Below are 18,583 nucleotides of genomic sequence, written 5' to 3'. Positions count from 1 at the left end.
ATGCATTTATTTTATCCCTAGGAATGTACCTTTCCTTCTGCAAAGGATGTGAGATCCTGGCATGTAAATGAACATGAGGGACTAGTCATGAAAATACTGTATATTCAATTCCTTAAATTCTAAAATTGTCGTAGCATTTAACATCCAACACACTAAACAATCTTTTTTCATATTCAATAAAAATAAGGACAAATTCAGTAAACTCAGATGGGCTATTTTATCACGTAAATTTTAAAAAAGCAAGGGCAATTTTTCAACTGATTTTCTTTTACCCTGATACGAGTCAATGAGAAAATATGAAATTGAAACATATCACCATTTCTCAGTGTTTACAAGTGGTAAGTCACAAGGAAAACCTTCCAAGGTCTTCTGTGTTGTTTTAAAAAGGTATTATAATCACATAATTTGGGAAACAATGTGTACTATTATCAAGAAACCTTTCATATTTTGTGAAATGGAGCACTTCCCAAATTTAAGAGACTATGGAAACCTTTTTCAGACATTTTTTAACATCCTCAGAAATGGAAATTCTTGTTAATGCTGATCTGATCAATTCCTCCAAGTATATGGACTACTTCTTTGCAAACTCCAAGCCCCCAAATCAAATTACCTGTTCAACTGTATCTGAAAATCAGTTACATACAAGCATCAGAAAGTGTTTCTCCCAGCAACATAGACCCAAAACACACTAAAAAACAAAAATTATCAAGAACATACAAAAGACATATCTTTTCATGTATTTATTTATTTTTTGAGATGGAGTCTCACTCTGTCACCAGGCTGGAGTGCAGTGGCTCGATCTTGGCTCACTGCAACCTCTGCCTCCTGGGTTCAAGCAATCCTCTGCCTCTGCCTCCCAAATAGCTGGGATTACAGGTGCCTGCCACCACGCCCAGCTAATTTTTGTATTTTTAGTAAAGACAAGGTTTCACCATGTTGGCCAGGATGGTCTTGATCTCCTGACCTCAGGTGATCCACCCACCTTGGCCTCCCAAAGTGCTGGGATTACAGGCATGAGCCACCGAGCCCGGCCACAAAAGACATACCTTTTCAAAGCCACAATTACCTCTCACCTGGACCATTGTTTCTCACTGATCTACCTGTCATAACTCTTGCACCTAATCATCTACTTATATCATAGGAGAGTGTTCCTCTTAAAATATAAATAAGATCATGGTGTTCTTCTTTTCAGGAACATTCAATGGCCTCCTATTCCATTGCTATTAAGCACAAACTACTGACACATCACCTTATGGTTGTGTGAGATATACTGAGCCGTCCTTCTTGTCCTCACATCTCTAATCTTCTCACCTTCTGACTGTCCCCTCTGCTCACTCTGTTGGTCTCCACAACACTCTTCAAACATGCTCAGCACACTCTCACCCAGAGCCTTTACACTGGCTTCCTCACTGTCTGGGATGCTCTTCTCTCAGGTAATCAAGTGGCTCACTCACTCACCTCTTTAAAATCTGTGCTCAAATACTGCTTTCTGTTCATATGGACCCTAAACACCTGTCTGTACTTCCAATTCCTTTTTTTTTTTTTTTTTTTTGGAGACGGAGTCTTGCTCTGTTACCCACGCTGGAGTGCAGTGGTGCAATCTCGGCTCACTGTAACCTCCGCCTCCCAGGTTCAAGCAATTCTCCTGCCTTGGCCTCCCAAGTAGCTGTGATTACAGGTGCATGCCACTGAGCCTGGCTAATTTTTGTATTTTTAGCAGAGAACGGGTTTCACCATGTTGGCCAGTCTGGTCTCGAACTCCTGACCTCAAGTGATCTACCTACCTTGGCCTCCCAAAGTGCTGAGATTACAGGCATAAGCCACTGTGCCTGGCCAGGCAATTCCTCTTTATCAAACTTAATTTTTACCATGGGACTTGCCAAACACATTATAATTAACTGATTTTTTTTAAGAGTTGAGTTACCTAACATTAAAATATAAACTCTATGCAGAGAATTCTACCTGTTTTGTACACTGATATGATTTCCAACATCTGACATACAGTAGGTATTCAATAAATTCTATTGTCTCAAAGCCGGCTGCAGTGGCACATGCCTATAGTACCTGCTACTTGAGAGGCTGAGGCAGGAGGATCACTTGAGCCCAGGAGTTGGAAACCAGCCTGGGCAATGTAACAAGACACTGCCCCTTAAAAAAAAAAAAACAAAAAACTATGAAATAAAATGTAATGGAACAGAAATAATTATCGCTTCAATTCTGAATCAGTTGAAAATAAATAACCACCCCAAAAATGAGGAAACCTACAGTAATCCTCTTTAATTCATATTGGATTTTAGGTTACTATTAAAATATTTTGCTATCTCAAGAATTCAGCAGGCTGAGCAGAGCAGATGGCTTGAGCCCAGGAGTTCAAGATCAGTCTTGGCAAAATGGCAAAACCCCATCTCTACAAAAAAATACAAAAATTAGCCAGGCATGGTGGCCCGCATCCATGGTCCCAGCTACTCAGGAGGCTGAGGTAGGAGGGTCGCATGAACCCAGTAGGCAGAGATTGTAGTAAGCCAAGATCATGCCACTGCACTCTAACCTGGGCAACAGAGCAAGACCCTGTCTCCCAACCAAAAAAAAAAAAAAAAAAAGAATTCAGCTAGAAAAACCTTATATTTACTTTGATTAAGAAAATGTTTATAAACCAATACTTTATGATGCACACTGGTGAATATGAAGTTATACCTGAAGTAATATTAAATGACAGCTTTTCCATTTCTAGAATGTATGCATCAACTACCTTCACTTAAACATGGTATTATCCAAGCTCACAGTATCTGAGAAGGTTTGTGTCGTTATCTAGCAAACTAAAGTCAAGCCCTCTGTATTTCCCCACCTGTGATCTTCAAAGATATGGTGCTCCTTGAGATTTCTGTAAGGTAGGTCTGTTCTAAAACGTGTGAAAGGAAGAGAACCTGAAAAGGCAAGGTCTAAGAAGATCACTCATTTGGAGATGGCAAGGGTCACATCGGGGTTATCTAAGTCAGTGTGATTTACCCTTTGGTAAATCATACACATATTTCAAAAGTTACTTTATATGCTGTAATTCTTGCACACATATTTCATGGAAAATAAATTAGTATTACCTCGACTATCATCCATATCACCATCCCTTGAATGTTCTGATTGGATGTCTGGAGGGGTCTGAAGGATGGCCACGCTCTTCTGATTTATAATCTTCAATTTCAGTTTTGGTTTTGACAGTTTTCTTCTTGGAACTGCAACTGTGAGGCTCTGTAACTGAGTCATCCCTGATTCAGTCAAACACACACCATCCTGGGTATAAGTCTTGGGTGGGTCTAAAATTACAAAATCCCAAGAATACAAATTTAAACTTTCATTTTAAATTTGACTGATTACTGTTCCAAAATACCCATGTCAAGGGAATGTGACTGTAGTTCTAGAAAGCAATTACGTATCTATGAAATGCATGAATAATTAACTTCAAGAAACCCAATAAAAACTAGGAAAAATAGGTCAAACTTCCTTGGATTATAGGCAGAAATGTTACATGTTTCTAAAAAAATGGTCTTCCTGGGCCGGGTGCGGGGGCTCATGCCTGTAATCCCAGCACTCTGGGAGGCCGAGGCGGCAGGCAGATCACGAGGTCAGGAGATCGAGACCATCCTGGCTAACACAGTGAAACCCTGTCTCTTCTAAAAATACAAAAAATTAGCCGGGCGTGGTGGCGGGCACCTGTAATCCAAGCTATGCGGGAGGCTGAGGCAGGAGAATCGCTTGAACCTGGGTGGCGGAGGTTGCAGTGAGCCGAGATCATGCCACTGCACTCCAGCCTGGGTGACAGGGCGAGACTCCGTCTCAAAAAAGTCTTCCTGGCATTTCTATTTTCATGTCCCAATAAAAAGAGTTAGAAGCACTGCAAAGAAATGCAATGCTCAGCTAATCCACTATGAGCTTTTTCCTGGAAAAGATCAAAAGGCAGGGATCTATTTACACAAGAAAAGAGAGAATACTCCAGAAGCTCATCTGGAAAAATCAGAGTATCAACATAGTTACTAATAGGGAGAAGTAATAAATAAGTACAAATCCTGCAGATTTAATTTTAAATGTACAAAACTGTTGTTCCTTAGAACAATTCCTGTACTATCCAAATGTTTTTGTATCAGGTGCTATTAAATACAAGTATTCAAAAGAATGACTGTTTAATAAGAATATCATATTAATCACCATACTAGGCTTATTAATTATTTTAAAAAATTAAGAGATTGAATTAATTCTAAAAGAAATCTGCTTGCTAACTAGGCCGTATTTTCTGCTAACTGATAATTAAGCACAGTAATATATCAATGAAACCAAAGTAAGTATGGCATTAATGGTTATTCTAAGAGCTGTTATTTTTGTTGCCAACTTGCTGAAATTTGTAGGAATACTGCCCCAGTAAAGCTGGATGACATTTTATATATCATTGTGGAAATGATTACCAACATTATGGAATTTGGATAGAACACCCATATGATTGAAGCAGATTTTACAAGTGGTAAGCCAATTATGTAAAAATTAAGCAAAGTAAATTAATTAAATTAAGTAAAGCATTTCAAATTTTACCTAGCTCTTTTACTTTTGTGACAATTTGTGCTACAAGTGAAGATCCACAGCAGTCTGAGGAAGGCACTGAAATGAAAAAAAAAATCCAGGTAATTCTTTTCAGAAAAGGTAAAGTGTATTTACATACTTATGTATGATTAAATTTTCTGTTTCTATACTCATTTTATTAAAATAAATGTTTGAACACTAAAGTTAAAAGCACTTTTTAAAGCAACAACAAAACAAGAAGTGATGAAGGAAATACTCAAGTCATGGAGGAAAACCTGGCTAAGAAAGAATCAACACATTGGATTTTGACATATTGTCAATAACTACAAGATCATGTTCCTTGGAAGCAAAATTATAGTTTACATCTAAAGTATGTGCTTTTTATTGTTTCATGTAAATTGTTTTATAACAAGTTGTGATAAGTCATGTATAACCAACAATAATATTTTTCATAAAATACTTGTCAAAGTAAGTTTCACAAAGATAAAATAGAGTAGAGCTAAGCAAATTCATTGGTTATGGACAGTAAGGTGCAAATGAGTGGTACAGAAATGCAGACTCAGTTTAAATTATTCTCTTACCATTAGACGCAGGCATATAGGGTCTGCACATGTTACAATCAAAACCAATGTCTGCTACATTTTCCACTTCTTCCTCAGTATTTAAGTTCTGACGAACTGCATGCATCCATCTAAAAAGACCATATTTGTACATTTTTTTAAAAAAATGGAATATACTGAGAACTGCTACCTTTTAAACCTGTAACACTGAGTCTTCAAACTTAAAAGCCCTAAGCCTCACATGCTCCTCCTACCTTGCCCTTTTCTCCTAACTATCCCTATTAACAGAAAAACTTTCATAGAGCTAAGGAGGAAATAAAAAGGAATGAGAACAACTATTAGAGAGGAAGCAAAGCACATTACATAAGGAAGCTAATTATTTTATAATCATATATTAAATATTTCAAAGACAGCAAGGAAGCTAGTTAGGGCAAACACAAAGGTATTCAGAAAACTGCAAATGGCAGTGCTAGCATATATGGGCTCCAGGCAATGCATCTAACTTGAAGTAGACATATCTCATGGAAAGCGATGTTGAATGGTAATTGGGAAATAAAGTAAAAAGTTGTCTTGCAATGGAACAGATAATTAGTAGCCAGAGTCCCAAGAATACTGTACTACTGATAAAATAATACTATCAATATATGTTCACTGCTTAACTTCTGAAGAGTACAACAATATACCAATGAAAGCAAGGAAACATTCTTGATTTTGAAATTCCACATAATTATGTAGGGAGGGCAGAAGGTGCTATCTAATACCTAGATATCTAGTATCTAGAGCTTTAAGAGAAAGTGGTTTAAGGAGAACAGAAAGTGTTAGATATTTTTTATAATCTATTAAAAGATTCAGAAACCCTTCATAAGAAACGGCATAGATGAAGGCAATAATTCTCCATCTAATTTCAAGGGATTCCTAAACCCTCAAAAAGGCCTAAATTAAAAATCTTTAGTCTCGGGTGGACACAGTGGCTCACGCCTATAATCATAAAACTTTCGGAGGCTGAGGTGGGCAGATCACAACGTCAAAAGATGGAGACCATCCTGGCCAACATGGTGAAACCGTCTCTACTAAAAATACAAAAATTAGCTGGGCGTGGTGGCATGCACCTGTAGTCCCAGCTACTCCGGAGGCTGAGGCAGGAGAATCGCTTGAACCCAGGAGGCGGAGGTGGAGTTTGCAGTGAGCCAAGATAGCGCCCCTGCACTCCAGCCTGGCGACAGAGCAAGACTCTGTCTCTAAATTTAAAAACAAAACAAAACAAAACTTTAGTCTGGAGTTGAGAATTCAAAACAGGAAATCAATTCTGTAAGTTTCTAGGTGACTAAAAATCTACAAGGCAAAAAGCTCTGTACCTAAAACTTGTGATTAAGGAAAAGCTATTTTCCATTTTTTTTTTTTGCTACATTTCAAAGAGAAAAGCTTTAAAAAGATGAAAAAATAGCACAATACCTATCACATTGTCTACATTGCAGAATAAGATCTTCTTCTCTATAGTTTCAATAGCAGACTGGACAGGAAGATAAGCTTGCACAAGGAGCGCACTGTGTGTAATTGTTCTTCCATTCACATCTTAGACCTGCAGATGTTGCTCCACAGTGTCTGCACCAAACACACCTGAAATCCAAATCCCCCCGAAAAGTCTCAATTTTATTTTCTTAGTTATTCAGTTACTGTAATTCAGGAAGCTACATACGAACATAATGGGGCTAACGATTTAATGTGTATGTGAAAATTTTTCTGATTAGTGGTATCTATCATAGAATATGTGTATTATTCAATTAAATAGGTATGGCTAATTTTTAAAAACTAAAGTGGTATGAGAAAGCTCTGAACTTGAAAGACTAACAAGGCAAACAAACCCTAGAGAACCATTTGCACTTCCAGCCTCCTTTGGGAACTGTCTGCAATGGAGGGTCTAGGCACTAGGTGTGATAACTTATGTCACAATCATCACACAGCAGGAGTCTTCCTGGGTCAGTTGCCTTCCCACAGGCCTCACACACAGTGCACTCAAGACACCTCCAACCTTTGCTAAGAACTACTTTAGTGATCTGTAAAAGAAACAACCAATCCATGTGATTTATGCATTAACCTAACATAATCAAATATACTATATAAATTAATATGGTGCTTATGTACCTAGAAGCAGAAAGGGGCAATCAACTAACATTTATTAAGCACCTACGGAGGCCCAATACTGGGTTGGGCATGTTCATACACGCTTTTAGGAGCCTACTGAGCAGAATAATAGAAAATGGCACATATTTTAATGCCTTTTTAAAGTCCACATAATTACCTTATGCTGTACATTTAATGTCCACTATATTTATAGATATAGTGACCAGATTTTAAAGAAATCAAGTAAGCTTCACTATTATTGATACATAATTTGAAAATACATCAACAAAATCTCCATCTACATTTCCATGCTTAGAATCAATAGAAAAAATACCAAAAAAATTAACGTAAAGCATGAGTTCTTAGGGACATTTTACGATCTTAGAGGATTTCTATTTAGACTATGAAGCTAGGAATTCTGAAGTTCACATTCACTCCTCTGTTTATTCTCCCCTCTCTCAAGGGTATAAGTTAGCAGAATATTTGGGAATCTCCAAATCCCTAACAAACTCCTGAAGGAAACCACACCATGTAATATTAAGATTGTGGAACTTCTTTAACATCTCAAAAGACTAGGATCGTCAGACAGAACCAATCAAGTGCCCACATTATAATGAAACAGCAAGTAATGAGGGTACAGAATAAAAATTCAGATCATGAGGTACATGAAAGCCTAAAAGCTACCAGAGAAGAAAATAAAAGAGTTAAATTCAAAGGAACACCCATCAGAATGGCACAAAACTTCCCAACTCCAGATGCTAGAAGAGTATAAGTTTCCAATTCTACAGGAAAATACTTTTCAAAGTACAATTCTCAACCTAGCTACACAAGCAACTATGTGTGAAGACAGAATACGTTGTAGACACAGGAAGACTCAAAATTCAGCTCCTTCATTCTCCTTCTAATAAAGTTACTTAGAGATATGCGGAACAGAATGAGGATGTATTACAAAGAAAAGGAAGACTTAGGATCTATAAATCAACAGATCCAACAAAGAACATCAGGCCAGGGAAGTTTAAGGATGAGAACAACACACCCAGAAGCCACTGGCACATATCAGAGCAGGAGAAGGGAATGTCTAGAAGGAGGGTAGGACTTCTCCCAGAAAAAAACAGTACTTTAAAAAATAATCTTATATGATAGTTCTATAGTAGGCAAAAACAAAGAACGAATGGAGAGTCACTATTACTTTCTTGTTATTAAAAACTCCATGAAAGACAAAAGAAACTCATAGTATACTGTTTAGATCTGCAGTGAACATTTACTGAGTCATAACCAACACCTTATTAATTGAACTAAACATAGTAATACAACTATATTGGGAGAAGGAAGGAGGTGTATTTTAAGACCTAAATCAGAATTTATTTATTCATAGCAGAAAGTCAACAAAATCTAGCATTGATAAAGCAGCAAACCAGTTGATTATTTAGAGCTGTAACATTAACCACAAGAAAAAAGACCTGAAAAGATTAAAAGTGATTGCCTCAGATGTGGAGGTAGAGTAAGACAAGAGTTGGTTGTTCATTACAAGGCCTTTTCTTTTTTTGAGATGGAGTCTTGCTCTGTTGCCTGGGCTGGAGTTCAGTGGTGTGATCTCAGCTCACTGCAACCTCCGGCTCCCATGTTCAAATAATTCTCATGGCTCAGCCTCCTGAGTAGCTAGGACTAGAGGAATGAGCCACCACACTCGGCTAATTTTTGTATTTTTAGTAGAGATGGGGTTTTACTGTGTTGGCCAGGCTGGCTTGAACTCCTGCCCTCAAGTGATCCACCCACCTCGGCCTCCCAAAGTGCTGGGATGACAGGTGTGAGGCACCACACCCGGCCCATTACAAGGCTTTTAATGTCATTTGATTTTTAAACATGTATATTTATTATTTTGATTAGCTTATTGATTTTTAAGAATTTGTCTTAGATTACGAAGTTAGTATATTATTTGCCCAAATGAAGGAAATGGCCTGGGGTAAGATCAGGGTGGCTTAGAGCAGTAGCCAGCAAACATTTCCAGTAAAGGGCCAGAGAGTAAACACAAAGTTTTGAGGGCCATATGATCTGTTGCAACTCTATAAAAACTCTGCCAGTGTAATGCAAAAACCGCTACAAATATATGTAAACAAAAGAACATGGCCATATTTCAATAAAAGTTTATTTGCAAACACAGGAAATGGGCCAGATTTAGTCTATGGGCCAGTCTGCCTGACCCTGGCTTAAACAATGACCTGAAGACAAAGTGGCAGACAGATCTGTGGTGTTTAGTGGCAGAAGTTTTAAAATATTTATCTTCATTCCTATTAAGTTTTCTTCACAGATACCTGTGGTCCCTTTTACAACCAAACTCTCAAGTTTCTCCGCTTATATTCACTCTTCAAAACACTACAGTCTGGTCTCTACACCCACATCCACTCATAACTGCTTAAGCCAGGCTTGTCAAGACCTTCTTATTCTCAAATCTAATGGAAACATTAGTGTTTGTGTTTCTTGACTTCTAGTACTTCAACACTTCAACAATTTCTCCCTCTTTGAAATTTCCTTTTAACTTAGGTACTGGGGTTGTACTATCATTTTTTTTCTTCTGTTGAACCAGTTTAGCCTTAGTTTTAAAAGTTTTTTCAAATAAGATGTCATTCAGGATTCCATCCATGGTACCATGTCCAAAGTTGTTACAGATATGTTTTATAATCTAATACGGATACATGCTTCAATGATAATGGAGTAGATGGGACCATCCTGTTCTCCCATAGGATAGTAGAAAATTGGACAAAGTGTATGAAACAACTGTTTTCAGATATTGGACAACACATAGTAAAGGAGACAGTGGTCTCTGAGAGGAAGGAAACACTCAGGGAGTCCTATGATATTCTGCCTAGAAACATTTTCCAGAACGCTGCCCAGGGAGGGAGAACCTCAGCAGAGTACAATCAATGGCCTCGCTGAGGTTAGGGAAGGTGAGGCAGTGGAATTTGCAGGACACAGTACTCAAAATGAAGAAGCAATAAGGACTAAGAGCTCCAGAAATCTACAAAGGATCCCCTGAAGTCTTTGGTGGAACACCAAGCCGTACTTTTAGAAGCCCAAAGACCCACAACCAGGGAAAAGTACATCTACTGGGAATTTGTAAGCTGCACAATTACCAGAGCTTGCAAAAGTCTCAAAGACAAGTGAAGCACAACCAGTCAGAGTACAAAGACACTGGTGAACAGGGGGTAGAATTCAGTAGTGATCCCAGAAAGGCCAAGTCTTAAGTATAGGGTTAAACTAATGCTAGGACTGCAGCTACCAAAATGTGGACTAGGGAACCCCAGTGGGTCTGTAAAGTTAAAACAAGTTTAAATAATACTAAGATTTAATTTGCCTTTTTTCACTTTAATTTATTCACAATTATACAGTGGTGTTTATAGAAGCTACATGTTGTATCATAATATTACACTGACATTGTACAGGTTGTGCTTCTGTAGTCTTGTGTTACAAAATGTTCCTAGTTTTAATTTCTAAAATGCTGATTAGTCCATAGTTAAAATCCTCATGAACAAAAACTATGGCATCCCCAGTAATTTTAAACAGTGTTAAGGTTCTAAAACCATAAAGTTTGAAAATATCCACCTTAGAGTGAAGGCTTTCTAGACTTGCCCCAGCAAGCTTAAAAAGAAGCTTCAAAGGTATCAAACTTATCCACAAACAATTGCCTCCTGCAATAAAAATGCAAGCTGAGCCAATTCACATATCCCTAGTATATTTCTAGATACTGCTGTATTTCTCAATGAGACTGCAGTATTCTATACTGTCCAAAACAGTGTTGCGTAAAAGGAACCACACATAATTTTTAAAAACAGGAATAACTAGGTGTCTGATAGTGCACTAATTGTCCAATCTTAACTTATGTAAGTCGTACTCATCTGTAAAATGGGAATTCGGTAATTGTTGGATGGGTTAAAAGAAATATATTACTATCTTGAAAGGGATCTTGTTCAATTTCCTTAGGTCCAAAACATTAAGTATTCTAAAAAACAAAATCTAATGATAGCAGCTACTTTTATACAGAATATAAAGCACAAAGAAGAAAAGAAACATATTTTATGCATATATAACTCCATTTTTAATTGGCTTTATATACTCTGTGTTTTTCAGTCACATACCATGAGCAACTAATTTTTAAAAACTACATAAATTAACCGTACTAGTCTTCTATTTTGGATAGTATTAATTACAATCTTTCATTTTGATTCCTAAATTCACAAAAACCTGTATTACCCTATAAAATAAATACTAGTGTAGTTATCAACAAAGAATTCTGAAGGAGATAATGTTGATTTGCTTACTATACTGACATTTTACTGACAATGATATAACACAGTGATGTCTGAAGGGCAGGGAGAATGGTATAAAAATCACTCATGATTCACAACCTATTATTGAAACTGAGGTTAGTATTTATATTACAAGGTATGGCAATACTAGAAAAGATTTCCTTGTGGAGTATACAGTTTAAGACCTCTGCTGTACAGCTATACCTCCATGCTTGCTTCCAGTGGCCATGACACTTTATTCAAATATGTAAGTTTTATTAAGACTGAGTTCTTAAAAAGAAAAAACCAAGAACCTTAGATACAACTAGTGAAGTATTGAGACCTGTCCATATTTAAAACCAAGCACACGATACCACTTAAAAGGTTCCCCAGAAAGCCTCTATCCTGAAATGCTTGAAAGTGAGCAGTGCTGACTCTCGATTATTATCAATTGCATTAAATATGACACTTGTTTTGTTTCTTTTGGCTGTAAGGAGAAAATGTCATTTTGTGTATGAGTGAGCACAGAGGAGAGAGAATGTGGGAAAGAACAGAATGGGCTAATAATTTTTTACTAAATACTCCAGTTCTCAGCTTTATAAATCAACAGACAAAATGAATCAGCTAAACCTAAAATCTTTGTGAATAGTATAAATTGTCTTTTAAATTAAATGCATATATTTTTATGTTTTACTTTTTCAAGACAAAAGCAGGATATTAGTACAATATAAGATTTATAGAGAAGCAAATTTCTTGAGATAGGAAACCCTTAAAAGCAGTATTTAAAGTACTTAAATACTGTCACATATGTTTAATAATCATAATACTTAATTGTGAGAACTGGGAGCTCATGTTACTACTAAAACCAAATAAAAATTCAATACATATTTGTTAACTCAATTTAAGGATGTTTACCTTAATACTGACACAGTATGGATGGTAACACTGACCACACTGAGAACAGGCAAGTAATCTTCCTTCTGCTCCTTGGCCAAAACTGCCACAAACTACAGACATATCCTGAAGTTAAGAAAACAGAACATATTTTAAATGGAGACTAAGCTAAAAACCTACAAATTTTACTTTAAAAATACCTTCTTAACTAATACAGCTCTATAGCTAAATATTGGATCACTTCTGTGTATATGAGATAAAGCAGAAATGTACAAGGAGGAATTCAATGAGGAAGACAGTAAATTGTCAAGTTCAAACCTGATTCAAAGTGAATTTGTCACTGCTGGAAAACAACACAACCGTAGTGTGCATAGAGTTTTCTTCACCATCCTTATTTGATGAAATATCTGCAGTAGACACCTATAAAAAGCAAAATACACAAAATACAAAGTTATATTTTTCACTTGTTTTACACTTAACTGGAAAGCTTCAGAAAATTCATAATCAAAACATATATTTTTGCTAAGGTCTAGAATAACAATTCCAAATATTAATGCTAAGATACTACAGTAAAATGGAGTCATGACATTTTATTATTCAACTCATTCTCTCTTTAGAGGTAGAATTCCTTTAGACCAAGAAGTAATGAGAAAATATAATAAACCTGTCTTAGTAAGACTTGATTATGCAGAATTCTAATCAAGAAACTATAAATGATAATATTATAAGTATGTACACACACAAATCTATCACTATTTTAATGACACACACTTGGGATCTGCAATGTAGTTAGTCTGAACTGAGATGTCCTGCAAACATAAAATACAGCACGTAATTACATATTACATGTTGAAATGGTAACATTTTAGATATATCGGTCAAAATGGAAGGCATTAAAATTAATTTCGCCTGTTCACTATAACCTTTATTTTGTTTCGAGATGAGTTTCACTCTTGTTGCCCAGGCTGGAGTGTAATGGCGCGATCTCGGCTCGTTGCAACCTCTGCCTCCTGGTTCAAGCTGTTCTCCCTGCCTCAGCCTCCCAAGTAGCTGGGATTACAGTTGTCCACCACCATGCCCAGCTAATTTCTGTATTTTTAGTAGAGACGGGGTTTCACCATATTGGTCAGGCTGGTCTCTTAACTCCTGACCTCAAATGATCCACTGCACCCAGCTCACTGTAACTTTTTAATGTGGCTACTAGGAAGTTTTAAATTGCATATGTGGTTCTCATTATATTTCTATTGGCACCGCTTTAGAATATTATTTTTAATAACATCCAAATTTCAGTATCAGCCAAATGATTATCAACCAATATTGTCAGTCTGGACTTAGTTCTATGTGACTAAATCAACTAAGTACCCACTGGTTTGTTAATAATTTCTAGAGTGACTATGAAACAAAATAAAGCTCTGAACTAGAAGTTGTAGAAAGAAGACAAGGAGGGCACTGCCAAAATCATAAAATACAATCCTGTTTCTTTAAAAAGCTTATAACCTAAGCCTGGAAAGACAGAGTTGAAACACAACAGGTTATGTTCAAGGTCAAAACATAAAACAACTGAATTACTTTTCTTGAGGAACAACTGAAAGAAGATTAACCAGCTGGGTGTGGTGGCTCATGCCTATAATCTTAGCACTGTGGGAGGCTGAAGTGGGTGGATTGCTTGAGCTCAGGAGTTGGAGACCAGCCTGGGCAACATGGTGAAATACTGTCTCTACCAAAAATACAAAAAACAGCTGAGCGTGGTGGCACATGCCTGTAGTCTCAGCTACTCAGGAGGCTGAGGCAGGAGAATCACTTGAACCCAGGAGGCAGAGGTTACAGTGAGCCAAGATTACGCCACTGCACTCCAGCCTGGGTGACAGAGTGAGACTGTGTCTCCAAAAAAAAAAAAAAAAAGAGGAAGGAAGGAAGGTTGGTTGGTTAACTAAATAGAAGGACTACATCTCAGTATTTTTCAATACAAATACATTTAAAAGCAGTTTTTTTTTGTTTTTTTGTTTGTTTGTTTTTGAGATGGAGTCTTGCTATGTCACCCAGGCTGGAGTGCAGTGGCACAATCTCAGCTCACTGAAAGCTCTGTCTCCCAGGTTCACGGCATTCTCCTGCCTCAGCCTCCCAAGTAGCTGGGACTACAGGTGCCTGCCACCATGCCCGGCTAATTTTTTGTATTTTTAGTAGAGATGGGGTTTCACCATGTTATCCAGGATGGTCTCGATCTCCAGACCTCATGATCCACCTACCTCAGCCTCCCAAAGTGCTGGGATTACAGGCATGAGCCACCGTGTCCAGCCTAAAAGCAGTTTTAATGGATAGTACTAATGCTTTATAAGAGCAATTTATAGTCATATGAACCCTAATGACTACAAGTGTTAATAATGCCAATATTCATCATTAGGGAGTAAGTAAAGCCATGACAAATCCAAACATTAGAAAATTATGCAACATTTTAAAAGTAGGGAGGTAGAAACTTGTATAGACTGCCATGAAAGAAATTACAAAAGACGTTGTTGAGTGAAAAAATAAATTGCAGAACAGTATTTGAGGTATAGCACTATAATATAAAAACCTGCAAAGTAATTACATGTAGTCTATGGGCACATATAAGAGGTTGAATCATAAGAAATTGCTGCTTTTCATCAGTTCAGAAATAATATTGGCAATTTCATATGGATCAACCTAATATATAAATATACCAAACTGGTAACAGGGAAATAAGGAGGACTGAGGAGTTAGTAATGGTAAATTCTGATCTACCTATAGCGCTTTAATTTTTTTAATAGAGAACATGTATTGATGTGTTATATGCATAGCATTAACAAAATTAGCTTTCTAAGATTTTAGAGAATCATCCAAGATGATTCACAGAAGTAGAATCATCATCATCAGTAAGAAATTAAGTGACTACTAAAAGTAATCATTAATTCAGTCATACGACTAATGATGCATTGACAAGACTATTGAGATATATAATTAGGGAAATGGCTAAAATAGAGATAAAGTATCTATTTCTACCTCCCAACTACTAACAGAAAATTCAACACATTATACACACTGAGCAGCTCAAAGAAATTGTAAAGATCCATTATTATTTTTAAAAGGAAATTTAACCAGTGGATGCTTTCACTGAAAATGATAAACAATATATTCCCAGTATAAACCAGAAACAAAGTCTGCAGTAGAAAACTACAATGTCCCTAGATTCAAGTGGGGGTGGGGAGTCATATTTAAATAATAAGTGCAGAAAAACCAAAATATTTTAAAATAATTGTCCATGCAAGAAAGAAAACAGTATCATCTAGCTTGAAGACCCACTGTTTTTATTTTATAATTTATTTCATGACCTTTAGACTGCTAGAAAAATAAAACCTAACTTGAGGGCAAAGGTAATCTTTGAGAAAATATGTGCTATTGTTGCCTGCATAGATAATAGTGTGATTTATCCAGAAGGTGATAGAAATTTCATTTTCCTAGACCACAGATATAAGCCAAGGAGAATAGAAAGCTCTGACCTAAACTTCACAAGTGTCCCTTCCAAGCAGGGACACGTAAGAGTAAACAAAAAAAGAAGATCAAATTAAACTCAAAGTGAGAAGATAGGAAAAAATAAAGATGAGAATATAAATCAATAAAACAGAAAGAGGAAAGAAAACAGAAAAGTCCATGAAAACAAAGGCTGACTCAAGAAGATCAATAAGATTGATAAATCTCTAGCCAGACTGATCACGAAAAAAATAAGACAAGATACAAATTATTAGTATCAAGAATGAGGAAGGTGAAATCACTACAGATTCTACAGGTATTAAAATAATAAGAAACATTATGATCAACTCCATTCCTTTAATTTGTCAAGATAGACAAAATGAACAAACTTCTTGAAAGGTGCAAATTTATGCAAGGAGAGACAGATAACCTAAATAGGTACCTATTAAAGAAATACAATTTGTTGTTAAAAACTGTCCCACAGGCTGGGCACCGGTGGCTCATCCAGTAATCCCAGCACTTTGGGAGATGGATCACCTGAGGTCAGGAGTTCGAGAGCAGCCTGGCCAACATGGCGAAACCCATCTCTACCCAAAACACAAAAATTAGCTAGGCATGTTGGTGCATGCCAGTAATCCCAGCTACTCAGAAGGCTGAGGCAGGAGAATTGCTTGAACCTGGGAGGTGGAGTCTGTAGTGAGCAGAGATCACGCCACTGCACTCCAGCCTGGGCATGGTGGCTCACGCCTGTAATCCCAACACTTTGGGAGGTCAAGGCAGTTGGATCACCTGAGGTCAGGAGCTCGAGACCAGCCTGGCCAACATGGTGAACCAGGGGGCTGAGGCAGGGGAATCACTTGAACCTGGGAGGCAGTGGTTGCATGAGCTGAGATTGTGCCATTGCACTCCAGCCTAGGCAACAAGAGCGAAACTCCATCTCAAAAGAAAGAAAGAAAAAAAAAGAAAACACAACAAAAACCCCCCACAAAGAAAATTTCAGGCCAAGATGCTTTCACTAATAAATTCATGTATAATATAAGAAGATACATTTCCACTACTACACAACTTTTCCAGAAAACTGAAGATGAGAATATACTTTCTGATTCATTCTATGAAGCTGGAGTTATGCTGATACCAAAACCAGATGAAGACATTACAAGAATGTAAGACTACAGGCTGGGGCATGGTGACTCACGCCTGTAATCCCAGCATTTTGGGAAGCCAAGGTGGGAAAATTGCTCGAGCTCAGAAGTTCGAGACCAGCCTGGACAACATAGTGAGATGCTGTCTCTATTAAAAATTTTTAAAAAGTAGTTGGGTGTGTTGGCACACAGCTATGGTCCCAGCTACTTGGGAGACAGAGGTGGGAGGTCAAAGCTGGAGTTAGCTATGATCGCACCACTGCACTCCAGCCAGGAATTAGAAAGAGAACCTGTCTCAGAAAAAAAAAAAAAAAAAGAAGAAGAAAAAAAGTGCACAGGTCTACAACTGTGGTGCATCCACAGTTTTATTAATACTCAGCAAGAAAAGGGAGTACACTGTTAACAAGTACAACAGCATAGATGAATCTCCAAATAATTGTGCTGAAATAAATCAGTCCAAAAAGCATACAGTTCTGTATGATTCCACTTATATACAACTCTAGAAAATGCAAACTAATCTTGGGGACAAGAACGGATGGCAGGGGGAATGCAGAAAATTACAGAGGGACATGAAGAAATGTTGGGAGATGAATATATTCACTATCATGATTGTGGTGTCGTTTTCAAGGTTGTATATGTATATATCAAAGCTTATGGAATTGTACATGTCAAATATAGCTTATATCAACTATACCTCAATAAGCCTGGTTTGAAAATTTTTCTTTTTGAAAAAAGGACGAGAATCCAAGCTTCCTTATTCCTGGTTTAGTAGTAAACTTGAACAATTTCACCTGTCTCCTATACTTAAAATGACATTTCAGAATTTTAAAAACAGGATTTTAATAAATAGCAAAGTTATTACATAAAATATTTGCTAGTAGTTAGCAAATATATTTGTAATACACATATAAATAAAGCCTCATAACATGATATTAAGCAAATATCAATCTTAAAATTTTTTAAATTAAAGAGCAACTATATTACATACTGACTTTTTAGAGAGGGTTGGCATAGAAAGATAAGGAGTCAAAGAGGAAGGTAAGAAAAGAGAAAGGATGAGAAAGTAAATATACAAGAAAACGTAACCAGAGGCTCAAAAAAAAAAAGCAAAGTAGGACAGTAAAATAAACATTTTGACCTATTTATATGACTCTTAAGTTCAAAATAACTTGCTATGAGATTTTCATCATTAACTGACATTTAGATTAGAGAAAATATACATGAAGCAAGCCTCACCCCAGGCAATACAACAGCTCCGATTCCACTTTTCAGCTTTGACCTGCCTCGGCCACCTCGCCCCGACAGTCCTGCACCTCGAGGTCTCCGCTTTCCTGGAAATCCAGACCCACGGCCCTATGTAATAGATTAGGAAAAGTCAACATTCTGTGACAGCCCAAAATAATTTTTAAATCCAAATGCCACTGAGATAAAACATTTTATTAAATGTTATACAAACACTTCTTTAGATAAGTATTAAGAGACCTGGCTTATTATTTTTATCTTTAAAATCATACTCCACAACTTAAAAATCTAA

The 18,583-nt window shown here is 36.9% G+C and overlaps 1 protein-coding gene across 1 annotated transcript in view; it reads right to left on the bottom strand.

Annotated features, from left to right (window-relative positions):
- Window positions 1–18,583, bottom strand: part of LOC129524470 (histone-lysine N-methyltransferase 2C-like) — a 61,539-nt gene that overhangs the window by 36,195 nt on the left and 6,761 nt on the right. The window contains 8 exon segments of the mRNA XM_055350061.2: window positions 3,096–3,308; window positions 4,576–4,641; window positions 5,145–5,254; window positions 6,576–6,740; window positions 6,996–7,177; window positions 12,443–12,547; window positions 12,740–12,841; window positions 18,286–18,402. Of these exon segments, the coding sequence (XP_055206036.2) occupies window positions 3,096–3,308; window positions 4,576–4,641; window positions 5,145–5,254; window positions 6,576–6,740; window positions 6,996–7,177; window positions 12,443–12,547; window positions 12,740–12,841; window positions 18,286–18,402 (1,060 nt within the window).

This window comes from Gorilla gorilla, chromosome 13 (genome assembly GCF_029281585.2).
Source record: "Gorilla gorilla gorilla isolate KB3781 chromosome 13, NHGRI_mGorGor1-v2.1_pri, whole genome shotgun sequence".
Taxonomy (NCBI): Eukaryota; Metazoa; Chordata; class Mammalia; order Primates; family Hominidae; genus Gorilla; species Gorilla gorilla.
Note: the sequence above shows the minus strand (reverse complement) of the source record. Positions and strands in the feature narration are given on the sequence as shown.